At 41.5% G+C, this 26,463-nt stretch overlaps 2 protein-coding genes across 2 annotated transcripts in view; one reads left to right on the forward strand and one right to left on the reverse strand.

The window, feature by feature from the left end:
• The window catches only part of LOC139929162 (uncharacterized), a 383,413-nt gene that overhangs the window by 334,708 nt on the left and 22,242 nt on the right, over positions 1–26,463 (forward strand). The gene's annotated exons all lie outside the window — the stretch shown is intronic.
• On the reverse strand, positions 3,745–24,456 carry atp8b3 (ATPase phospholipid transporting 8B3). Its single transcript, XM_071921933.2, has 28 exons — positions 24,385–24,456; positions 23,965–24,044; positions 23,338–23,429; positions 23,027–23,140; positions 21,829–21,927; positions 21,096–21,157; positions 20,371–20,443; positions 19,990–20,060; positions 17,315–17,406; positions 16,961–17,119; positions 15,745–15,833; positions 15,450–15,643; positions 15,104–15,312; positions 14,074–14,105; positions 13,594–13,750; positions 12,640–12,828; positions 12,293–12,405; positions 11,378–11,545; positions 11,048–11,159; positions 10,827–10,902; positions 10,589–10,712; positions 9,951–10,137; positions 8,082–8,305; positions 7,895–7,978; positions 6,954–7,178; positions 5,436–5,574; positions 5,031–5,161; positions 3,745–4,218 (listed from the first exon to the last, which is right to left on the reverse strand). The coding sequence occupies exons 2-28, from the start codon at positions 23,987–23,989 to the stop codon at positions 3,934–3,936; spliced, it is 3,525 nt and encodes a 1,174-aa protein (XP_071778034.2). The 5' UTR covers positions 23,990–24,044; positions 24,385–24,456; the 3' UTR covers positions 3,745–3,933.

Raw genomic sequence — 26,463 nt, forward strand, 5'->3', positions numbered from 1 at the left:
AGAAAGTCTATAAAACATTTTCTATACACTATTTATTTGAAACAAAATAATATGTTACTCCTTAATCTGTCAGTGTCTTTGTTACTGTATCGTTGATCTTATGGTAGCTCACAGCCTTTTTTTTCTTTTTCTTTCTTTTCTTTGCCTGGTGTGCTTATACTCTCAGCCACTTTACCTCTCTCCCATCAGAGATATTTTTGTGTAACAGAGAAAGAGGGGGTAAAAAGGCCGAGGCTCTAAGTGCTCATAGGGCTGTAGTTGTAATATCTTACCACTAAATGTCTCTCTCTCTCCACCATGTGCAAGCACAGAGGCTGCACTAGAATAGTGTGGAAAACTCACTGACAGTTTAGACACAAATTCTCTCCTCCCTCCACCTTGTCTGTTCAGTCAACCTCTCCCCCTGGCTAGTGCTAAGACTCGGTAGGCGTGTGTTGACAATTAATTCTGAAATACCTCAAACCTTTCATGTAAACTTTATGTAATTTAACTGAAAATAATACTGCTAATGATAACAATGATTATGAAACTATGATACTATGATAGTTAGTTTTGGAACTTGTGACTTGAAGCTTTATACTGTTAAATTCTTTTGATTTGTTTGCTCATTTTTCTTGTATGTTCTCTCGTTTGTTTTGCTACGGCATGTACTTACTGTTTTCATAAAGGAAAGACATTGTGAATGTTTCTGTGGAGGGTAACATGAGAAAAGAAGAGACAGAAGAGAAGGCTAGAATAGAGGGAAGAGCAACTCACTTCAGATGTTTAGTTCACAGCTCTCTCAAAGGCGGGTATATTCAAAAGCAAAAAAGAGCAAAAAATAAGAAAAGAAAAAAAAAATCTGATTGGAGCTGAATTCTAAACCAAAAATTTGAAGATAAACCAAAGGAAGAAAAACCTTTTACTCATTGTTAGCTTTCTTCTGCCTTTAAGTTGTCTTTTCTCTAAAAAAAAAAAAAAATCAATTTCACAGTTACTTTTGAAGGTTCCTGGGTGTGTTCAAGTGCTCCTGATGTTCTTAGAATATTAAAGACCAGCGCCTCCTATTGAAAAGGAGGTGCACCTTTTTCTTTTGTGCATGGATATTGTATAACTGTATAGAAACCAACAGGAATGACCTGTGATTTTGTGGGGAGAGGAGGAGGAAGGAAAGACTTGGGAGTGGGTGGAGGAGGGGTGGGGGATATTTTGGTTATCAAAAAAAAAAGGGTGGGAGGATTTGGGTTTTAGGCGTTGGAGGGGTCCTTGTTTTTAGAATTTCTGTCACTGTTGGATTCACTGGTTGTGTGCATGTGTTGTTGCAACCCTCTCCCCTTCCCCATGTTTCTTTGATGTATATAAATCCAGACAGTAGGGGGCAGTGTGTGCTGGGGGAGGTCAAACTCCTCTCCTCCAATCAATAGCATTCAATCTTCATTCCTCAGCTTGGGGTCCTGACTTGGGTCCTGAAACGTGTGTCTTGCTTTTCCAAGGACGGGTTGTTTACTTGGAGTTAATCAGAGGGACACACACAGGCCTGAGTGGCCCTGGTATACCTGTATGTCTGTCTACATGCTTTTCTTCAATCTGTGTATGTGTGTTCATTTGTATCTATGTGGAAGTGTTTTTTATGTTCCTTTACTTTGGGTTGCAATATTTGTCATGCGAAAATTTGAAACCATTTCTTACTGACTGACCGACCGACCAACCACAGTACTATTTGGCAACTGACCCCTCCAACCAGAAATGTTCTCAGCATTTACTGTCAAACAGCATATGTATGTGTCATTTCCCTGTGGGATAGAAGGTTGCCAATGGGACTGATGTAGACACCCCCAGTCACACTGTGCTCTCCCTCTTCTGTTACCTGTTAATCAATCAGAACCAAGTGTCTTTGTGATGGTAGAAGACAATCAGTTTCAAAACAAGAAAAAGGTAGAGAGAGGACAGGCCAGTAGGGAGGAGGAAGAGGGCGGAAGGAGAGCAAAATCAGGGGAAAAGAGGCTCTCTGAATCGTGACAAGCTGTAGTGCCCGACTGCCAAACAACTGCCCCACCACCCCGCTCTCCAACACATCCACCCAACCTTCATCCCATCACCGTCTGACTAAATCTAACTGAGTTACACTGCGATTGTGCACATCATGTTCCAGTTCCCCTTTACCTCGACACAATCCTACACTCACCCCCCCCCCAGTAACGCTGCACTCCAAGACAAAGCTCAGATTAGTTAGACACTCTAAATTCACAACAGAAGACACCCAGTATTCCCCCCTCATCCCCTCTCACTTTTCAACCACACACTCCTGCACTCCCACTGCCTAGTGGAGCGTCACGAGGACACAAACACCCACAACGGAGTGCGATGCGGGAGTACAAAAAAAAAGACCTGTGGTGCAAAGATCATATTTCCCATCACCCACCACGGTTTCCTGCTAATCTAATGATGATGTAACCAGCCGCGAGGAATAAAAAAAATGGCTCCGGTTGGTGGCTTTTGCACAGAAAACTATGCAAACACCTGACCCCCCAATCTTAATCGTTGCTGCTGGGTCAGAGTGTACAACCCTCAATCCCCCGCCCCCCTCCCCAATACCTCTAGACACTCCCACACACACACTTCGACTTCCATGATCCCTACTCCTCTGACCTGTCTGTCACAATCCCCCCTCCCCAAACCCAGAGTGGATGGAGCAGCCCCAGTCATTCAGGGTACAGTAGCGAGTGCCTGGGGCAAGAAGAGCACTACAACGCCCCGTGTTCACCAGACCAGACTGCTGATGTCGTATTAGCTTTACACGAATGCCCCAAACTGCCATTGACATCAAAATGGAGTCCATGTTGACGTTTTGCATGCCGATCCTCCCCACTCATGGCTCCATTATTCTACAATGTTTGATCGTCTTTGTCCCCAGCGCCAAGGAAGGGCCACAATCAATGCAAAGACACTTACATTGTACACTTAGTTTACAAAAGTCGTCTGGAGATGGTGGCTTATATTGCACTCAGACAGACAGACAGACACACAAACAGACACAGGCACATGCTGAAGAGGTTGAGTCTGCCTTTTTTGAGAGTGTTTGCTGAAACCAAAGATGAAATCAGAGGTATGACAATCTGGCTACCGAACCTAGAAGACAATGTTCAGCTCTCTGGGCTGCTCTACGGGTCCTGTGATTTACCGGCCATGTGGACATTCCACCTATTGCACTTAGAACACACACATGCAGACATGCCCATCCACGCACCCACACCCACACACCTACACACACACACACACACACCCCTACACCCCCCCCCACACACACACACACACACTTGTGCTATAAGATACGAGGGACACGCCCACATGCAGCGTCTGGTCAGAGAGCCTCTTTTCCCTCCTCCCACTGCAGAAGCCGGAGAGCCTGTGGAGGACTTTTAGTTTCGCTCTAGTTGAGACTTTTGAGAAGGAAAAAAATCTGAGTAATAACTGTTACAGAAAAATAAAAACTTAAAAGGATAATATGGGTAAAATTGCGTGTTTTGAAATAAATTAACAAATAAAACAATTGTAAAACAATGCTGTGCAGCCTGGTTATTGTGTTTTGTTTGATCTTTCAAGGAAATCCCCCGTGACCCCAGCAGATGAAAATGAGATTTTTACCACAACAGTAAACTGTGAGCCTTTATAATAGAGCACTGCATCACACCACGAAGAAAGATCACAGATATTCTTTGCAATGGTGAAATGTCCACGTAAAAATGATGAAACAATAGTCACATATTGTATTTTGTATATTATATAATTCACTTTATTGGAAAATAATAATCATACAAAAGATTAGGAACAGAGTGCAGGGTCCGCTAAGAATTGGCCACAGAAACATATTGGAGGTACATAAATGGTACAGGTACATAAAAGTTATAGTAACAATATACATGGTCATACAATATCCTATATCAAAACATTAAATCATCTGTCATGATTCATCTGTTTTGATGTGCCGTTTAGTTTCTCATAGCTTGGTCCATTATTATTCTCCTTTATGTGAATTTGGCCTTGTGAGTCAGTGAGGTCTTTGCTTGTAGTCACCTTCTCATCCACTGGTGGCGCTGTGCTGCGGATGCTGGTCGCAGAGGTGATGAGGCGTCCAGTCCCGTGTCCCTGAGAGACGGCGTAGGAGGAACGGCGGGCAGAATTCCCTCTATTGAACTTTGTGGACTTTAAAACCACTGGCTGATGGCTGGTGCTGTGGACCTGCGTTGCATCCGGAGGAGAATGAGATCAGTTATCGTTTCCTCAGAGCTGTTTTTTGCTTATGGAGCCTCAGTAACTTTGAAAAAGGCACCACATTCAGTTAGAAGAATAGTTCACCCCAAAATGAAAATTCAACTGAAGTTTGTAGGACCACCAGACACACAGTGAGTTAGTTAGTAGTTCCATTCTCAACCTTCTCCCAAACTGTTGAAGTTAACAAGGCCCACTATTTACAGCTCCAAAAAAAGCATGAAATAACCAGCATATTTCTCCCAACAACTTGTGCAGCATAATGCACCTATTTTCCTCAGTGACTTTGTTATAGAAAGTGCCAACAGCACCCTACATTAGCAAGCAGTCTTAGTCTGTGAGTCTTTTGCCAAGGTGCATGCGACCAGAGCATTGTCGCTGAGAAAAATATAGGAGATAATGATGTAAATATTGGACTTTTGGACCTACAGTGCAATTGTTTGGCCACAAAACACTTGCACTATGCTGCACAAGCTGTTTGGAGAAATTTGATGTACATTTTATACTTTTCTGGAGCTGTAAAAAGATGGCTCCGTTCAATAGTTTGGGAGAAGGCTGAGATGGAACTATGGAGGCTGACTTGCTGTGTGTTTGGTGGTCCTACAAACTGCAATGGATTTTTTTTACTAACATGGGGGTGAGTAGGTAATGACTGCATTTTCATTTTGGGGTGACCTATTCCTTTAATATATAAACTGATATCCTACCTCTCTGATGGTCTCTCTCTCACAGAGAACACACCCTTCCCTACACACACACACACACACATGCAGAGAGCTCACCTTATGTTTGTCATGGCTGGTGAGAATGATGTTGAGGGCGTAGACGGTGAATGAGGGCAGCACAGCTGTCCAGGCAGTGAGCAGAGCTGTAAGCCACACAACTGGATCGACGAAGGCCTTATCTGACACACCTGTCCAGAAGCACACATAAAGCAATCAAATCAGGAATGATGACAGATGCTTTACTGAATCTGATCAACAGAAAACTCCAAAAGATAATCATTCAAATTGACATTTCTTGCTGTGTTTGATTGTATGCATTTTTGTACTCGCTGGATTTTTGTCTCCAAATGAATTAAACCCAATGCTTACTAATAGGGACGCAAAATGGCCACAGCTGGGAGCAATATTACGTGAAAGACTAGAAAAGAGCAGGCCTATATTGTAAGTGGAGCAGAAGTGTACCAGGGAAGAAATAGTCGGCGGGTGAGTTCTGAAACAGGCGGGGAGAGTGGGTGATCCTGGTGCAGATGAAGTACATCAGCACAGAGACACACACTGCTGCTATATTGAACTTAGTCCAGTATCTGGTCAGCAGCACAACCTGACAGACACAAACAGAAACACTATCGTCAGAGGAGAATGGAAGATCTGGTTATACTAGCTGGAACTGTTGTAAGAAGTGATGCAGTGGTAAAGAATACATTTACAATACTCCACCCTTGTATAATATTGAGAAAAGTGTGACAGCCAGAGGTGGTAGAAGTACACATTTCAAATCCAATAAAATCAAATCAAGTCAAAGTATAAAAGTACATGGTCTTAAATTTACTTAAAGTATAAAAGTAAAAGTAGTCCTCTAAAAAAAAGCATTTCTAATGTACTAAATGATGATTCTCTGTTGAGTGTTACTCTGAATCCCAGATGAGCAAGAGTCTGCACCTCAAATCACTAACGTTAATTCTGGCACAGCTGAATTCACTAATGTTAATTCTCTACTCTCTTGTTGCTTCTCTCTCTGCCTCTTTCCCCCCGTTTTGGTGGTGTCGCTTTGGTGTACAAGCAGCCAATCACATTTGGCACTTGATCAGCTGCTTCAGGGATGGAAGCTGTCTGATTTTTTTGCGGAAAAAAAAAAAAAAAAAAAAAAAATCAGTTGATGATTTCCTGCGAGTACAAGGCTGTTTTGAAAATGTAGTGAGTAGAAAGTATGGATTTTTCCTTTGAAATGTAGTGAGTAAAAGTAAAAAGTCTTCAAATGATCTAATTTTGGACCAAAGCTCTTCATTTTGAATATGCATTTTCTTTTGATGATTACGATATAGCATTAATAGAAACTGTTTAATTATTCTTAAATATCAATATTGTATGTGTATATAATGAAATATGATCATCATATTTCTTATTATCTAGTTCTGGCTAAACAGTAAAACAATCTCCAAAAACCCAATAGAAGCACTTATTATAGCCCTTATACTGTTACTTCTTGTAGCAACTGTTAATATAATAAGTGACGGATAATGTAATAACTTGTCAATGTATGGATATGTCCCTCTAAATGGATTGAAAATATAATAAAACCTGTCAATCTAATAAAATCCCTGATAATGTAATATTATCACATAATGACATTATCTGGTGATTATTACTTCACAAAATGTGCACATTTTTAACTATGCAATAATAATATTGTTTGGTAATGTAATTATTTGAGTTATTATTCTTCTTATTTTAATCAATATGATTATTACATCATCAGTTAAAATATGTTACACCCTTTATGAAGCAATAATCACTGGTTAACGTAACAATGTGATGTTATTACATCATCCTTGAATTCATTGCATTAACAGTTTTTTTTTTCCAACTGATTTAGTGGGACATTTTTATTACATTTCGACAAGTTATTTCATTATCTGACTGTTATCACATTATCAGTTGCTGCATTGCTTCACTTCCATCCATGAAGAATTTGACCCTGACCTCAATGTTGGCAGAGAACACGGCTGCCATGCCGACAGTGACGGCCATGGTCTGGTAGTCAAGTGCTGAGTTGTAGAAGACTCCAAGCGGGATGAAGAAGAGAACGAGGGATGTGTAGACAGCGTACATAAGCGTGGCTGACAGCACCAGCGGGTTGAAGAGCTCCTGTCTTTGGCCAACCTTGTAGAGCTCGGGCCACCTCAGGCTGCCCTCTGCCCTCACATCCTAACAGAGAGAGAGGCAGGATAGAGGTAGGCTGCAGCTTGGTGTTAGGACACAAACATTTATTATTATAAATGATCAGATGTGTGACCAAGTCGAGTTCCAAGTCAGTCTCAAGTCTTAAGGCACAAGTGTCAAGTCAAGTCCCAAGTCTACATGTAGATTAACAAGTCAAGTCCATGTCATTAATGTCAAGTCTCAAGTCAAATCTCAAGTCTAAATGTAGAACACGAAGTCAAGTCAGAACATATCAGGAGTCCAGTATCAATTTAATATGTTAAAGAAAACAAAATATCTAGGACTCTTCAATGCATCTTGGTAAGTGCATCATGAGTCTTATTTCTATAATCAACTTAAATTCAGTCATTCCATACAAATTCAGAAAACAGAATTTGAAATCCAGTTGTCTGGTGGAACAAATCTCCTAACTTTCAATCTAAGTCATTTACACAAACACAAGATCTTTTGTCAAGACTTTAGAAACCTTCATCAAAGTACAAGTCAAGTCAAGTCTCAAGTCTTCTCTTCATGCATCAAGTCAAGTCTCAAGCAATTAAAATTGTGACTCGAGTCTGACTCGAGTCCAAGTCGTGTAACTCGAGTCCCCACCTCTGTAAATGATTATTATATTGATAATTAATTGAGTCATATGCTGATGATTAAACATCTGAATTGGACTGCTCTGTTGCCAAAAGCATCCGTCTCCTTCGCTCTCTCACCTGCTCAAAGATGGCCATGCACTGAACTGGAAGGGCTGTGTAGAAGGTAGTGTAGAGAGCGATGAACCAGTTTTCATACAGAGACTGCAGGAGAGGAACAGAGAATGGACTCAATATGGGATGTTTGCTCCATGCTGAACTTCACACCACGCTTTGAGTCTTTGATCTTTACCCATGTGGATCTAACCTGAGCACTGAACCCATTGAAGAAACCAAACCATATGTGAACAAGAGCGAAGCCACAGGTCTTATACAGGTAGTAGCGCAGAAAGAAGGCGATGCGATGGTACGACCAGCGCCCGTGGACCAATAGCAGCCTCTGTAGAAATCTGAACTGGGCCAATGAGAAGTCAGCATTCTGCACTGCCTGACCTCCTTCCACTCCTGCCAGTCCTACGCCTATGTGAGCCGCTAGCAGTGGAGAAGGGAGTAAGGGAAGTCAGGGGTCAAAAAGAGGAAGAAAACTGTGTGAGAAAAACAGAATGCAGAATACATTGATTCATTTGAGGTCTTCTTTTAACCTAATTCCATTCTTGGTGCAGAAAGTACTCAAATCCTTTACTTTAGTAAAAGTAGCAATACCATAATGGAAAAATACTTCATTAAAACTAAAGGTTCTACATTCAAAAGTTTACTTAAGTAAAAGTATAGAATTATTACCAGTAAAATGTATCAAAAGTAAAAGTACTCATTCTATCAGAGTATTAAATTATTGATGCATTAACCTGTAAGGAGTATTTTAATGTTGTAGGTCTATCTGCTCCATATACTGTTGGGGAGTTTAAACTCTAACAATGTAACATATATTATGAGCTTATCGTATGTTTTGCATGTAAAACCTTATTCTGCAAAATCACTACTAACTCCAGCCGTCAGATAAATGTAGTGGAGTAAAAAGTAAAATATTTCCCTCTGAAATGTAGTGGAGTAAAAGTAGAAAGTCTCACAAAATGGAAATACTCAAGCAAAGTGCAAGTATCTCAAAATTGTACTTAAGTACAGTCAGTAGTCGATTTGTACACAAATTTCAAGGGGGATGGTGGAGTCTTATGGAGACAAACAATTTGATAGTGGCGAAGACAGCATGGAGGGTAGGGGAACAGGTGTTTACCCTTTTGTTTATATTGTAATAGCACAAAGGTAACTCTATATTATATATTATTATATATATAAAAGACATGCAAGTTAGGGATGTTAGGTATCAGATACTCCTGCCAATGCCCTTAACCAAGGCACTGTTCTCAGAATTGGAGTTGTGTGTGCATGCGCGTGTTTACATTTGTTTCAGCTTTAGCAGTTATCCGTTTCCTTTACCAGCATAGATTACCACCCACAGCAGTAATCAAATTATGAGCCACTGCACAAAATTCAGCACATACTAGAGTAAACACCTTTGTGCTCTAAGTCCCATGATCCTTAGTCAAATTTTATTTGGGCTTACGTGAGAACAACACAAAGGGGCTTCCTCACCCGAAGGTGATTACCTGCCACTTGAACAACAAAATTCAAACAGGTTAATCTTGACTTCCCATTTATTTTGTTGCCTGGCAACATCCCGTTGAGGATTAAATTTAGCCTAATGTATGGCCTAATGTTTATTTTTTTTTTTCTTCATTAATATAATTTTGGTGTTAAAATGTCAACTAGCTATCTAATCTCTGCTTAATCTCTGCTTCTCTTTTGCCCTGCTTCAAACAGTGCTAAATTATAGAAAATAATCATTATGACTCCTGACGTTTCTCACACCTGTAGTTTTCTTCTTTTTGAAGAAGTCCCGCAGATCTACCTGCCCACCATCCCGTTTATAATAGCCAAAATAATATCCTCAAGGTGTCATAGCCGCGTTGCAGGTTTTGCTGTGCCATCAACCAATAAAAAAACATGCATCCGTATCAATGTGTGTTACAAAGGGGATGGTTTTTGACCATTTTTATTTCAAGGGGGATGGCATCCCCTCGCATCCCTCCTCAAATCGACTACCGAGTACAGTACTTGAGTAAATGAGTGAGTACTTTCCACCTTGATTCTTTTACACTTCTCTGTCCATCACACTTACTCTTGATCATGTTCACATCATTGGCTCCATCCCCAATGGCCATGGTGACTGAGCTGGTGTGTTTCCTGACCAGTGTGACGATGTCAGCCTTTTGTCCAGGAGTGACGCGGCAGCAGAGCACCGACTGACAGTGTCTTGCCAGGCCCATGAATGTGGTCGCCCATTCTGGTCTCTCGGCAAACTCTGCCTGGGGCACAACACCATGAAACAGCTCAGTTAGGGTCATGTTTATCTGTGATTGCCTTGCCTTTGAATGAGAATTTAAAGCAGCTGCCACCCTGCCTAAAAGAGTTTGTAATAGTTTTGGTTGAGAGTTTGGGCATCACATGGTGTAAAAACTGTTTCATGCCCATTCTACTGAGAAACATCTTTGGGGAAACACTGATACATATAGTTTCTTTGAAAATGGTGCTATGGTGTAATGCAGAGGTCGATACCGTCTGTAACAATGTGAATTGTAGGATGTGGGATCTGTAATGAGGCAGCGTTACACACTGTATTACAGCTATTACCGTTGCTTTCTGTATGTCTGGTACTGCCCTTTCCCTCTCTCTGACATAAATAGCACTGATTTTGATGATATTGAGTCATCTGAAAAGTATATGAGTAAGCTATTTACAGTGCGGCTCGTTGTTTACCAGTTCAGGTCCAGTGAGGACCACAGCAGTCTTTTCTCCAGCCGTCTCCCTGTCTACAGCCCACAGCTCTGTCTGTCTGGCCTTGAAGAAACTGACCCCTGGATCTGGGGACTGGAGTATCTGTCTGCAGGGGCAAGCACACAAAGATCAATGTGTGTGCGTGTGTGTGTGTGTGTGTGTGTGTGTGTGTGTGTGTGTGTGTGTGTGTGTGTATGTGTGTATTTTTATCATTGCTAACCTCAGCTCCTGCCATTCCAGTAATCTGGTATCAGGATCCAGTAGTTTGCAAGAGTATCCAATATTCACTGCTGTCTCTACAAGGACAAAGACAGAGGGAATTGGGAAGAGAGAAAAAAAGAGAGGCGACAGAGAGACTTTGTTAGTTCACAATACGATATACAGTGTGCATAACGATACCACAGCCTACAAAACTGTGCCCCTCCTGCTAGCTCACAATACCTTTTTTGTCCCCAGTTAGCACCCATACTTTAAGCCCAGCCTGTCGAAGCATAGCAATGGTCTCAGGAATACCGTCCTGAAGCCGATCCTCTATTGCTGTCACCCCCAGCAGCTAAACATAAGGACAAAACATAAAGTTTTTTTATTTTAAATGTATTAAACTTCATTTAGACAGGGGTAAAAAGAGAGAAACAACAGCATTGAAACTGTTAAGCACATGCAAGATTTAAAGCCGTGTCTCCCAGATTGTGAAATGTCAGTGGTGGACTATACCACTTCAAAGCCATAGGGAGGATTAACATTAAACATGTAAAACCACGTTGAGCCCACCTGCAGGTCTCTCTCCATGACATCATATAGCTCTTCCAGCAGGATGTCACGGTCGCAGGTCGTCATGGTAGCAGAATGGGCCAGAGTTTTACTCCACTGCTCCCATAACACCTCAGGAACAGATCGAACCGCCACACACAAAGTCCTCAGGCAGGCCTGGGCAAACAACTAACAGAGGATATGAAACACATTATTTGATAGACTACACCTTATTTATTGAGTGATCTTTCAGGCAGCTTGTTATCTTGGAGAAAACGTGAGATATACATTTCAATCTTGGCAGGCATGCCCAGAACACCTCAGTAGGACTTGAGCAAGGAATGGTGGATCACTAGCCTGATCCCCTCTTTAACATCTTATTGATTATGATCAGAAACTTTTAACTGATCCTTAATTAGTACTCCTGCTCCGAGATGCTTGATTATACAAGCTCTGATGTTTAGACACAAGTCTGCTTCAACACTGAAGAAGAGGATACAGTATGAGTCTAATACGCAGGATAATGAAGAAGACATATTGAATGATTTTATTTTATGTATTACAATTAATACGGCAACAAACCAAAGCCTCCAACTTGGTATATATTGGTGCTGTTAAAGTATATATGTTTTTTCCATTGCAAAAGTGTACCATACTGGCACAGTATAGTGTGTTTTTCCATTATGTTTTGCAGAGTTTGGTTCAGTTCAGGTATGTGTGTATGTATGTATTTGTATGTTGTTATTTTATTTGTCTCAGGTAAGTGTGCTGGTAATGTTCCTAAACATGTTTGTTGCTGGCACACTTTCAAATGGTGCTGGCATGGATGTCGTATTCCAGTGTAAAAACCAAAAGGCACTGATATTGTACCATACCAGTCATAGGCCCAGTATGTGTACAGCACTGGTATATTGTAAAATCTGTGATCTAGTTCACCTCCAGAGCACTCTCAGTGCTCTCCTGATATGGGCAGTCCCTCTGCAGTCTCTCCAGGATCACTATGTCAGCCCCCTTACTGTAGAGCTTTAACCTGCCCTCTGGCTCCCGCACTGAAAACAACCCAAAGTGCAACAGTTACTGCAATACAGCAATCAACACATGGATCACTTATCTAGAGGAGAAGCTGACTGATTGACAGACAGAGGGAGGCCTTTGCATAAGTGGAAGATAAAAGATTATACAGTATGAGATTCTTTCAGATGAGACTAATGCTAAAGTAAGTAATGCTAAAATAAGAATTCTGCCACCTCTATATTAGTGTATATTAAGAGGGCTTCTCTCACCCAGTACAGACATGCGCCGTCTCTTGCTGGTGAAGTCTAGCAGTGCCAGCAACTGGTACTGCCTCGTGACACCCAGCTCAGAGACAGTGATACACTCTCTTCTCCTGGAGAGGAAGACCCAGCCCAGCTCCCTGGCTGCACCGACAAGAGCCTCCTCATCTGGGGACGCAGCCTGGTACACTGGAGCCTCTGGAGGAATACAGTAAACAAACGAGGTAACATCTCGATCCCCACGAATGATGCAATAACAAGACGCACCATCTCTCAAATTTTTTATCAAAACTGGACCAGTGGTGCAGCAATTACAGCCTTTCCTTTGCCAGCACCATAGCTCCTACATCACATCGCTAGCGTGTCTGGGAAGCTAAGCAGGTCGGGCTGTGTTTATTCCTTGGATGGGAGACCACCTGGTGCTGGAAGTGGTGTTAGACTAGTAGGAGGTGCTCTTCCCCTCTGGTCTCATGAATAATATCCCCAATGCCCCAGGGCAGACAGGGATTCTGTCCTGTGAGTGAGCACCTTCCTTCGGATGAGACGTTAAACCGAGGTCCTGATTCTGTGGTCAATAAAGATCCCATCGGCACTGATCGCAAGAGTAGGGGTGTAACCCCGGTGCCCTGGCAAAATTCCCCCAAAAAACAGGCCTTCCTTCCATCATCACCTAATTGGCTCTTTCAGTCCTCTACTCTCCACTGAGATAGCTGATGTGTGGTGAGCGTTCTGGCGCAAACTGTTGGCCTCCATCAGGCCAATCGGTGAAGTTTTTTAAACACCAGAACACAGCACCAAGATGATAAGTTTTGTCAAAATCACACTAGTGGTGTCTCAGATATCACCTGAGATATCACATTTGACAATTTCATCACGTGGGGGACAACAACTGAACTGTATAGGCATGAATCACACATACCAATATGGACACACGCACACGCTTTTTTTTTTTTTAACCCTCACCTTTCCTCCACTCTGCCATGACAGTGTGGCATAAAGCCAGTGCAGTGAAGAACTGTCTACTGTCTGGACACTGCTGCTCCCTCAGTCTCTCCACCAGTCTGGGAGCCGACATGAACAGACCGCCACAGGAGAACGGATTCCAGCTTAAATCCATTGGCTGTGGACGCACAGGGAAAGGATGGCATGTCACTGTATGTTGAAATAATGCAATTCTGTATTACAACTGTAGCCCACATGAGTAGAGTTGAATACTGATAGGAGGAGAAGTGATAACACAAAAACAGGCAGAAAGACAGAACAAGATTTATCCTAGAATTCCTTGGAATTAGGAAGGAAATACACAAGGAAAGAGCAAAGGAGGACAAGAAAGGAGGAGTGAGATACTGTACAAGGATGTGGATATGAGTGTAAGTGTGTTTCATCCTGGTGACCAAATGAAAATATGGATATGGTAGAGTATATAGAAGTGAGAACTGGTACCTCTGTTTCCTCAGCACTTATTGATGCATCACCTATGAAAAGACAGAAATCATTATATTTAATGGCATTCAAAAAGTGATTGAAATGTAGGTAAAGAACATGATTAAAACAAAACGCAAGAGGAGCCACAACAGGGGGAGAAGAGGATGGAAAAAGGTGGACGAAGTAGAAGAAGAAAGAAAGAAAGAAAGAAAGAAAGAAAGAAAATTAATTCAGGTTTGTATTGTTAGTGTGTCCTTCAATTGAGACTAAAAACTAGACATGTCAGCAGTGTGCACTGAACCAGGAAGTGGCTCAGACGTACGACATATGGTTGATGTGATTCTGACAAGGTTCCAATTACAGTTTGACTTCAGTGGGCGGGGCCAGTGTTAAATATTTAGTAGTTGGACTCATGGCTGGTGGCTATGAGCATGATAAGCGCCTCTGTGTCTCTCGTGGCCTCATGCATCCTTCTCTCTTGAGGATTGGGTTTACGTGTTGTGGCTTCCCCGAAAAGCATCTTAGCATTATCTTTGTTCCACTGTGACCTAGTTAGGGAAACTCAGCTCCTTGGTCATTATTGTCGGTCTCACCTCTGTCTGAATTAATATTTAAGGAGGCTTGTTAGTGAGCTGATTTGTCATGATACAGCCTCGTTGCTTTAGACAAACCTGTAACAGGAATCCAGTCGGACACAGACACTGGCTTGTTGGACAAGTCAGGTGCCAGACATGCACTCTTGAGTGAAAAACAACTATAGCAACAGTGTCTTGTAATTTCCACCACTGAGGCGTCATCTGGTTTTTATATGCTGATAGAGAGGATGAGAGTTTTCGACTTCTGCTATTTTTCACTTCTTCAATTGTACATTTTCTGTTTATATTTAAAAACACTTCTTGCTACTGAATTGACTGCTCCTGTTAATGAGTTTTTGATTTAGGGGTTATACAAAAGAGGGAGAGTAACAGTTTGCATTTTGACAGTGTTTGCCTGAGTGAAAAGACTGATTGTATGAGTTCACTCAGTAGCCAACTCTTTTCTTTGCTACCATAGATCTCCCCGGCGATGCAGCACTGTCTGAAGAGCAGTCGGTTCTGGGTTAGCGTCCCAGTTTTGTCACTCAGCAGGTATCCTACTTGGCCCAGCTCCTCATTCAGTGAGGTATTCCTGGCCTGGGCCGGGCAGTCTGTCTGCTCCCAGTGCATCTCAATATCCCAGCCAATAAACAGGCTGTGGACCATGTGGACCACATCAAACCTGTGGGCACACAGACACACAACACACACATACACAAAATGTACACACAAAGATAAACATAAGTATACATGTATGCACCCACCCACCAGCACATCAACAAATAAACAAATGAGTGCAGTCTTGAAGTGGGAACTAACGAGATGTAGAGCGACATGGGCATGGCGGGGCTGAGCAGGATGACGTAGCCCCAGAAAGTGAGGAATGCTGTGTAGATGGAATTGCCGTCAACCAACAGAGCAGACAGAACCTCAATCCGGGTCAAGACCGCACTCGCAAACACACCACAGCCGATGGCTAGGAGCAGGGCTGCAATCAGCAGGAACAGCACTATCTGGAGATTCAGAATATACACACGCGTGCTTACTTAATAGTTTATAACTCTACGAAATTTCTCACGATTGTTTAAACCACCTCCCACCCTTATTCACTCACCACAATCACCGCTCTGTTGAGAATCTTCTCCGTTTGCGTCGTCTTCACTCTCAGTTTGCCGCTGTTCCTCAGGATCTTACTGTCTGCACCTAGCATAGAACAGACAACTATTAGATGATATCGCTCCAGCCGGAAGGCCTGGTGAGTAGGAAGACCATCCTTCAACCAGAGGGCAAGGGTTCAAGCACCTGTGTCAGTAAGCATCCGCTGAAGTGTCCTTGAGCAAGACCCCTCGCCATGGAGGGGTCACGCAAAAAGAGAATTTCCCTTGCGAGGATCAATAAAGTATCACATTATCTTTTTCAGTGATGCTGCCTCAAGAAATTGAACTGCATATGTAAAACTGACAGTCCTGAGCATATGCACTATATCTTCTGACTGTTCAAGGACAGAACAATTGAGCACACCAACGTATAGTCCTACTATGACAATAATTTTCCTCAATCCTTAATTGTATGTCAACCTTGGCCATGCTTAGTTCAAAATAGGCCATGTCAAGCGTGTGTGATGAGGGTTAGAGTTATTGGGCTGAACCGGGGTCATACCAATAGACAGTTTCTGATGAATGGTATAAAACCCATCTCTGGAAGAATTTGATCTATTGATCTGCTTTACCAGAACTGAAAGGGTCATAGCTGTGAGATCCATGACACCTCTGCTCAATCCAGTAATATCCGATCAATGATCACTTAAAGGACAGGAGGAGGGGTAGCCTGTTATCAGCCCGATGTTAACACAGACCCACATTTAGATCACAGCTGCAAGAGTAAGTACTGTGCATAATTAGCAGTATAATGCGTTTCACATTATAGAATTTGTCATTGACATTACCGGAGGCTCAAGTAGAAGGTGAAATAAGGATACGTGGCCTCGCAGAAAAATAATCTTATCACTGTTAACACACACCTCTAAGGGGCACTGTGCCATTTACCTATAGGCTCCTCGTTCTGTCTGCCTCAATGTCATTTTGTATAAGACTCACATGGGCAGTTTGAGGAGGGCAGCACACACTTTGTGAACAAACATTGTAACATATCTTACCCGTCTCGACCACCTCTCAGATACAGACATTCCTGAGAAATGCATTTCAGCATCCCCTTTTCTAAAACTGAACAAATTCTTCTATTTTTTTTTACCTGAATTTCCCCAAGGGGATTAATAAAGTGCTATCTATCTATCTATCTATCTATCTATCTATCTATCTATCTAGTTGTACCAGTGTATATCGCCATGCCGTAGGCGATCTCTGTGTTGCGTAGGACTGTTCCCCTCAGGAGGATGTGCTCATTGTCCAGCAGAAGTGATTGTCCTCGCCAGTGGAGCTGCCCTCTGAAGCTGTACAGGCGATTGTTGGGCTCCTCACAGAGCACAACTCCTGTCAGAGATGACGATGAGGGGTTAAATTTGCATTGTATTGTTTTCTTATATGCAATTCTGTAATCATTGGACTCACTTATTTTTTGCTCTACTTTATACTGAGTACATTTTGTTGTTTTAATAGGAAACCAGATTTTTTTTGTACCATCTCATAAATGGTTTTATGTTTGTAAATACAGTGTACTTTATGTACCATCGAAGGCAGCGAGGGACTCTTCTGACGGTTCAGAGGTCAGCTCATCATGTGTAGCAGCGAGGGCCTGCCGGTACTTGAGGTTGGTCTCTCTGTATGAAGAAAGACTGCTGTCACAATTCACAGCCTACACTAAACAGCTGACCAATGTACCAGAAACAATAGTTAAGAGTAAGGCAAAATAGCATGCAGGTAACATGCATACAGAGAAACAGTCCTGTTTCCTTTAGTTGAGAACCAAAATTAAGCCATTTTTATATCATTTTAGTAATCTGGACAAAATCATTCAAGCTTTTATCTCCTACCATTTACCTCCTGTAAACTGTCTTTATTCTGACATCAACCAAAAGCCTCTTCTCATGGTTCAAAATGCACCAGTTCGGATTTTAACTGATACAAAAAGACAAAATCACATCACTTTATTTCAGGCATCTCTTCACTGGTTACCTGTTAGGTTTAGAATTTATTTTAAGATTCTACTGATCACTTTTAAAGCATGGTTATACCTTGCTTTACTTTACTTACTTTACACCAGGAATGACTAGGAAGAGGCTAAATAAGATGTACTCAACTCACTCTGCACACTAGTCGAATTTGATATGTATCTCATATTTTTCAAAATCGGTTTCAGGCCCTGTCATTAATACTTCAAAATTAGCTTTACTAAATGTTAGGTCAATAGTAAACAAATTATTTTTAATTTAAGTGTTTAAGTGTTAATGATCTTATTGTCAATTATAAACTTGATTTTATCTTTTTAACGGAAACTTGACATTACAGGGAGGATATTTTTCATCAGTCTTGGAGATCATGTATCAGAGAAACAAGATATAACTTCTGGTGTTGCACAGGGAAGCTGTCTTGGTCCCCTGCTTTTTTCACTACACATGCTTCTATTAGGTGATATCATCAGAGAACATAATGTCATTTTCCATTGCTACGCTGATGATACACAACTATACATCTCTGTAGAGCCAAATCATGCAGATGCCTTAAGCTCCCTCACTCCTTGTCTATTTGCTATCAATGATTGGATTATGATTGGAGTACAAATTTCTTAAAACTCAATGAAGATAACACAGAAATCCTTTTGGTCGGCCCCAAAGCCAAAACGGAGGAACCTTCCACAAGATTTGGGAACCTGAATCCCTGGATCAAATCAGAAGAAACAAGCCTGGGTGTTGTTTCGGCAGAAAAAATATATCCAAGCGCTCTTCCCATACAAAAAGTAAAAAGCCATTATTATTGGCTTATGCAAAGAATACACATTTTAAAATGTTTAAAAAGCACCAACGCGTTGCAGCACATACATAGCCTTCCTCAGGGTGCAAGCTGTGAAAGAGTAACAAGTGCCATATATAATCTCCATTAGGTTTTATGACCAGGAAATGGCTGTTTTGTCACATGCATGACCTACATTCACATATCTACAATGTTTACATCCAATACATACATAAAATGTTTCCAATACAAAAAGAAGGATGCTAGGCCCAGTATCCTCCCCAAATACATCAGAAAGAAAGGAAAAACTACAAATATAAAAAACATCTGAAACTCATAACCATAATACCATAACTCTTACAGAAAAGGAGTATAATCAAGATCCTCATTTAGACCCAGATATACATTGGCCTTCAATTTTACAATCCAAAATGTCTCTCTCTGAGCCAGTCACTTAAGCTGTCTCCTCTTTATCACAAATCCTGCATAAACATTAGAATTTCAAAAAACACCAATGAGCACCTCTCCATACTACACTGAAGCCAGGTGTTATTTTAGATTCCGATTTAAGTTTTAATTTCCATATAAACAAGGTGACCACAACAGCACTCTTTAATCTTAGAAATATTGCCATAAGTACGGCCCTTCCTAACCCATAAAGAGGCTGAAAAGCTAACTTGCATGTTTATTACAGGTAGATTGGACTGCTGCAACGCCCTTTTTACCGGCCTTCCTAAAAAGTCTGTTGAGAGGCTTCAACTTAACCAGAACTCTGCAGCTAGACTTTTAACAAAAAACAAGGAAGTATAACTCTTAGCTACATTGGCATTGGCTCCCAGTATCCTTTAAAATTGATTTTATTTGTATACAAAGATCTTAATGGCTTAGGACCGGCCTACATTACAGATTCCCTGCTGTTCTTCCTTCCTCAGGTCTTCTACTGCTGGTTTGTTAGAAGTTCAGTACCCCACTCAAAAGAAGATTGGGGATGCCACCTTTTTTAACTATGCTCCTACATTGTGGCACACCCTGCCAAAGAATTTTCAAGTGCTAAAAATGTATATCTTTTCAGCTTAGCTTTTAATTAGCCTTCATTTTAACAGTTTGATTTGATTGTGTTCTTTTAATGCAATTCACTTTGTCTATTTTCATTTATTTGTATATTCTTATCTTTTTAGTTTTACTTGACTATTCTTTTAATGCATTTTTCTTGTTCCTTTATACCTTTTTTATTTTTTCATTTGTTTGCCCTCTGTTGATGTAAAGCACTTTGAGCTGCATGCTGTGTATGAAAGGTATTATTATTATTATTTCAGACATCACCACTTTCCACTAAAGCAGGCTAGAAGATGATACAACATACAAACATGCATGTCCTTTATCATTCCCATAAAATTATTTTAAAACACAAATCAGATATCAGAGTCAGTTAGCAGGCTGACTTAGTGTCCTACCCATCGATGTCTGCTGTCTCCACATAACACAGGCTGTGAGGCTCCGAACTGCAAAGGAGGAGAACGTCGGCCTGAGAAGAAGGAGGGAATAGAGTGGGGAAAAGTAACACAGAGAGAGAGGGAATGAGTGCAGAGAGTTACAGAACAACAGAGGAAATGGAAATATAGTCATGGACAGAAGGAGAATTTAGTCAAATATTTCAAAATTGCAAAGGAATATGCAATATGTGTACTGCATGCTATTAGGTCTACGAGGGACACAGTACATTAGGTTCACAAGTAATTAACAGAATCTTATTCTACCCCAGCAACAGTAATTTATTAGACAGTTTGTTTTTAGATTGCTATTGGTTTCTGGTAGGTTTGAATGTAGGAGCTCACAGGGATGATTTGGTCTTTGTGGATCCGCAGCACATCTCCCACACACAAATCCTTCCACTGTGCTGTGCTGAAACTGAGACAGCAGAGGACAGAAGGGGAGTGAGTATGCGGGAAGGTAATCAATAAGGAGAGTTTCTTATCCTAAAATTTCATATGATTTGCCGGTCACAAATCTACTAAATATACAATACTACCCTACGAAGCCAAAGAGCAGTAACTGCATGAGAAATGAAACCAAGAAAAATGACTTTATCTTCTGTTTATTTTCTGACAAACATATTGCTGGTACAGAGGTGGATAGTACATTGTTCTGCATTATCTATGGATACAATTTTAGGTGATATGAAATCTAAGCCAAAAAACACACAAAGTCATTACTGCTGTTTGCCCTTGTAGGGCAGAATAAATTATGCAAATGAGTCTTTAAAGTTGCCCATTACTCCACACTGAAGCAAGCACAAAAAATGTAACGCCTGGAAAATCACATTCTTAGTAACAGACTGAGGCAAAAGCAACACAGGGAAGGATGTGGTCAGGGATTGCCCGTAGTTCTTTTCTACCTTCTGTAGGTGTGGAAAATGTTCAGTGTTTTTGCGCTCCTCTAATGCACAAGGGACCATCCAGGGATTCACTCATTCACACTTCATTAGAGCTTCATTAGAGAGTTGTTTCAAACAGGGTCTGCGCCCAGTCCTGAGAGAATACGCCCCTGTCTTTGTTCTCACCTCTGGGAGATGAGTACGTCACAGGGTCGGGAGTTAATCTGGGAGTCACTGCGTCTCCTCGCCTAGGAGAGAGATGGAGAGAGAGATAGATAGAAAAAGAGAAAGAGAGAAAGCGAGATGGATTCAGAAGTGTGACAAGGATGGAGAAAAAGAGAGAGGGAGTGAGACAAAGAGTGATGGACAGAGAGCGTGTGAGAGGGGGTGAGGGTGGCCGTGAAAGGTTGAACAGGAGAAAGGAGAAAGGGAAAACGCCATTATGGGGCTCTACAGTGACACCAGCTGGGAGATTTACACCCTCCACTAAATGATTAGTCAATAGAGAGGGGTCAAGCAAGCGTTTCACCCAAAGCTGTTAACGACCGTAACTCAGTGATGCACTTAACCAGAGAATTTTCCATGCAAAACATCACGCCTGCATTTAAAAGGAAAAGCTTTAATGATAGGGGAGAAAATTAATGCTACTGGGATGACTGGTTTGTCAATGAGGAGAGGACAAGGAGTCAATGAGGACAATGAAGGAGAGAAAGGGGGAGAGAGAAAAGAGCGTGCGTGCATGCGTAAGTGCCGAGTGCATAAATGCGTGCGTAAGGCCGGCCGTGTGTTTGTGTTTAAGCGCATGCGTACGTGTGTGAGCATGTGCATTCAGCTATCAACCATCTCTCGGGGATAATCCCCCCCCCCAAACTCCCCCAGGCTGGAAGAGGGAGAGAGAGGGAGTGATTGGTGGTCTCACCAGGTCATTGGCCAGGTCTTTGAGCCCTCTCACAGACAGTACGATGAGCAGGGGGATGGTGTTGGTGTACCAGGGGATGGACGAGATGGCAGGGATACACTGCAACCCACGTACAAGTATGCACACAGTTTGGATGAAAAGGATGAAAAGGAACACAGGAGCATATGCAAAGCACACACACAGTGCTCTCACAAATAAAACTGTCTGTAATATGAACTGTGAAGAAAAACTCTGCTAAACAAAATGTAATGGAAGTTGAAATGGACCTATATTATACTCTTTCAGAGGAATTAATGATGTCAGGCTTAAGTGATTATAGCAAAGTGGGTAGTTCATCCTGCTCAAGTATCAATTTTTTTTTGTGCTCCACCAGACAGCAAAGAGCATTTGGCTATTGTAAATATGGGACAGTAAAGACTAACACTGAGCCACTAAGGCTTCTCAAAAAGAAAGTATTTTTGACAGTCCAAAGAGAGAGAATGAGAGAGAGAGAAAGACAGACATGGCCGAATATTTGACCACGGTGACTGATACGAAAATAAGAAAAACCTTGACACTGTACGGACTCAGTGAGCACAGCCTGGCCGTTAAAACAGGCAGAGCTGCTGCCCAGAGGACAGACAGACAGGCAGACAGACAGACAGGCAGGCTGTGTTCACACTGCAGTACAGGAGCGGTGGAGACAGAGCTCCACTTCTTAACCAGCTGCAAATATCAAGACATCAGGAGAGAATACAACCCCAAATTTGATCAAATATTTAAATATCCAATAGATTTGAATACTGACCAGGCAATCCATTGTAGGTGAGAAAAATGAACGCTCAATATTAGCAGCAAAATATGTTGCAGCCTGCCATAAAAGGAGGGGCAATGAGTGACTCTTGACAAATCAGTTCACCCATACATGTTTGTTTGTTTGTTTGTTTGTTTGGCTGTTAGTTTCCCACATTTGTATCTTTTAATATTGTATGTATATTTGTTTGTTTCCCATGTTGGTTGTTCTTTATTATCGTTAGGCTATTATTACTACTGCATTTTTGTTTGTTGATTTGTTTGTTTTGAAATCATTACACAATTTGATGCTTTGGCAATATGAAAATACTTGTCATGCCAATAAAGCAGATTTGAATTTGAAATTTGAATTTGAAACAGAGAGAGAGAAAGACAGAGAAAGAGAGAGAGGGGGCCTCCATCTGACCTGCATCACCACCATGAGGAGGTAATAGATATTGGCCGCACGCTGGAACTGTTCAAACAGCGTCAGGGGCAGGAAGGTCAGGGGAGAGTACTTGTAACTGCGCACCACATTGTCCTGGCAACCCATGAGCAGAGAGACAGACAGGCAAGCACAAAACAATCGTGAGAGAGAGAAAGACAGGGATGAGGCAGGAGTGAGAGGAAGAGACAGAGAGGAAGAGTGAGAGAAGCACATGGGAGACATGAGATAATCTGCTCCTGAGTGTATCAACATCCCAACAGGTGTTAGGTTGCCATGTCGTGCAGACTCACCACATATCGTCCCCAGCGGAAACACAGAAAGGATCTCTTCTGTTTGTGTTTGTGGTAGTGGCGGCTGTTTGCTCTCACCTCCCATGTGAGGCCTGTCAGGCAGACATGTGAGTTTTAGACACATGCTGATCAGATTGTTTTCAGAGAGCATTTACACACGGTGACTTGGTGTATCATTTTCATCAGCAGACAGAGCAGATGGATATGTCGGCTATCTATTAGGATGACTGTGCCTGTATGTGTGTGTGTGTGTGTGTCCATGTGTGTTAACATGAGAGTGTGTGTGTGTACTGTATCCCTATTAACCATATCTCAAGGGGATTCTTGAACCTCCCCCATTCTCACCCACTCGGAACCTCAAGAAAGCAAAAGTGACTCTAGTAGCATCTGTTGAGGAAACCCAATCCCCTACAAGAGTAATTTTCAATATAGATCCACTGAATTTAACACAGAGAGTGTGTAATGGATATGAGTGATATTTAATTTCAAAACAAAAATGTTGAACTCTATTTGCCTCTAAAAGCGCCTCGACTGTGAAGACAGTGAGAGAGATAAACAGACAGTGGGCAGCAGGCGAACAAAAGGGAAAGAGAGGAAGCAGATAAATGGAGATCAAAAGTGACGTACCAGATTCAACGTCTTCCTTGGCCATGGAGCTGAAGAGGAGACTCAGATTGTTATAGGAGACTCAGGCTATGCTCGAAGACCTACACAAGACGACAAACTTAAGGGGCTGTTTCTCTCCCCAAGTGAGGTATATCAGCCTTGTAACTCATTACACCATGTTACCATGCTGACATAACACAACAGACAAGAGGTGAAATCTACTCCTCAAATCATTGCCAATGATCTAAACTCACTCCCTTGACCCCCATTCCCCTGCAAGTTGTTGCGGGTGTGATTACCTCTCAATCAACCACCTGGTTACATAAACAAAGAAAATCAAAAGATACTAAGGTGCGCTTGAAGGCAAATCTGGGTGTCAAAGACAAGACATGAGGTGCATATAAGTTTTCCATATGATGTAATGCTGAGAAATGTACCAACTGTTTGGGCTGTATCTCCAGTTGAATGGTTTGTCTGGATGAGCAATCTGGGTGAGAAAGAACAGATCCAAACATTTGGATCAAACCTGCAAGGACATAGCACAATTAAATAATATCAGATTGCAAAGTGCAAGAGCGTGAATCAGGATTTGTGACCAGCTGCCACACTAAATTTCATACCTGTTATATAAGTAACTAGCAGCTAGATCACATTGTCAGCAACTTGACAAACCAGTCATAAAGCCCTGGAGGGCATCAAAAAAGTCTGTCTTGTAAATTAATGTATCCTATTTCCCTACAAAGAAAACATAAGATTAGAGATGTAAATAACCTTACCGTTATTGCTTGCAAAACAAATATAAACAGCAACTCATAGGTAACCGGCGCTCACCTGTAGTGATTGCCGGTAGTGTCCTTCAGCGTTGCAGAACACCTGCAACCAGGTGACATACCTGAGCCATCAATCACAAATTGCCACCAACCGCAGCTACACATTAACATGGTTATGTTTTCCTAACCATTCTCCAGTTGGTTTACATAACATGCACCTGGTTACTGGCGTTTCATTCATCTCCCTCCTTTCTCTTTCCTCTTCCTTGTGCCAGCTCTTCCTGGCCCCACCCTCCTCTCTCCCCGGTGGAAGCTCCAGTGTCAACATACTCCCCATGTACCTTACCTGAGAGAGTTGGAAAGGAAGGCGGGGGGAGTGACCTAAGACCGTCAGAGTATACACCTTAGCAAAACATATCTCTACTCTCTATTCAAAAAACATGTCTCTACCCTATTCAAATGACCAACTGAATCAAGGGAGTAACAGCTAAGTAATTGTTTCCATTCTGCAAAAAAATAAAAAAACAGACATGTTTTAATCTTTGTCAGTAAAAAAAGAAATCAATTTCAAGGTGATTGCTTCTTCTTAAACTACCGCAAGAATCCAGAGAGACTAAGAAACTCAATGAACTTTTTATCTGACCTGAATAACCTCGCACAGCCCCAGTAAGTCTTTGTGCTAGCATGGTAATGTGAAGGCAGTCAAACAGTGTGTCTTTGTGTTTGAACTGATCATGCATGGCCAGACTCCCAGTTCCACTTCTCATTTACGAACTTGTTTTTGTTCCACGTTCAATCTGCAGACAGTAGTCTTTTTACTTCCCTTTCTTGTCGCAGCTTTCTTTCTCTCTTTCCCTTAATTCACCTCTCTCCGCGCTCCAGTTCTAATTTCTTCATCCTCTGTGCCATCTATTCTCATCTCTAACTACAGTAACTCTGTGTCTGTACTGCAGGCAGCTACTGACAGCAATAAGTAGGCCTACTAGTAGAGTCAGAGCAGCAGGAGGACTGTAGGGGAGTTTACACCTGCAGAACAGATTCATCCCTAGACAGGAAGATCAGCACTCCATAGGGAACTATTATTACAGTGAGTCCTTATGACACATTGTAAATACCACTAACCAGCTAATTAGTTTTGAGTAACTATTTGCTATACTGTTTAATTAGCTTTAAAATTCAAAAAATAAATAGCTTTAAAATTCTTGACATTATCTTTTATGTATTCCCTAGAAATCAAAACAACATAATAAAACCATAGTGTAAAATCATACAGTATACAATCAATAAGACTTCATACAACTGCTACCGTAAGTTGCTGCAGTTATTGAATTATGTCACATCAGTGGTTGCTTTTGTATGTATTTTGTATATGTAGCCTAATAGTGCCCCAGATCCCTGCCCTAATTATCTGAGTGTCTCCAAAACCACAAAACACAAACTAGCCTACATGTGAGAGTCCGTGGATCTATTCACAGTTTCTTTTGTATGTCAAAAAACTAACCAAGAATACAGTGCAGCTTGGCCACAAGTTTAAATGTCATCAATTGTATCCTGAGATTAAAATGAAATAGTGAACAGAGGTGAAAAATGACAACAGTGCTTCAGCTATCAGCTTTCAAAAAAGAACAGCTGTTTCAATATTCAAAAGGTCTTATTCAATCACTTAGTTAAAATAAACAGCACTTTATGTATTGGGTAAACTAGTGTGGAGTTTGAGCTCTTAGTAATTTCCATATGGTTAATTCTATTC

This window comes from Centroberyx gerrardi, chromosome 9 (assembly GCF_048128805.1).
Source record: "Centroberyx gerrardi isolate f3 chromosome 9, fCenGer3.hap1.cur.20231027, whole genome shotgun sequence".
Lineage (NCBI taxonomy): Eukaryota > Metazoa > Chordata > Actinopteri > Beryciformes > Berycidae > Centroberyx > Centroberyx gerrardi.

What these genes read in the sequence shown, in the direction of transcription:
- atp8b3 (XM_071921933.2), bottom strand. Translation starts at nt 23,989, where the DNA reads ATGGCCAAGGAAGACGTTGAATCTG. An exon ending in TAAGTGCTGAGGAAACAGAG is followed by an intron (nt 13,751 to 14,073) that starts GTACCAGTTCTC and finishes GTGCGTCCACAG; the next exon opens with CCAATGGATTTAAGCTGGAA. An exon ending in TCATGGAGAGAGACCTGCAG is followed by an intron (nt 11,160 to 11,377) that starts GTGGGCTCAACG and finishes CCTTATGTTTAG; the next exon opens with CTGCTGGGGGTGACAGCAAT.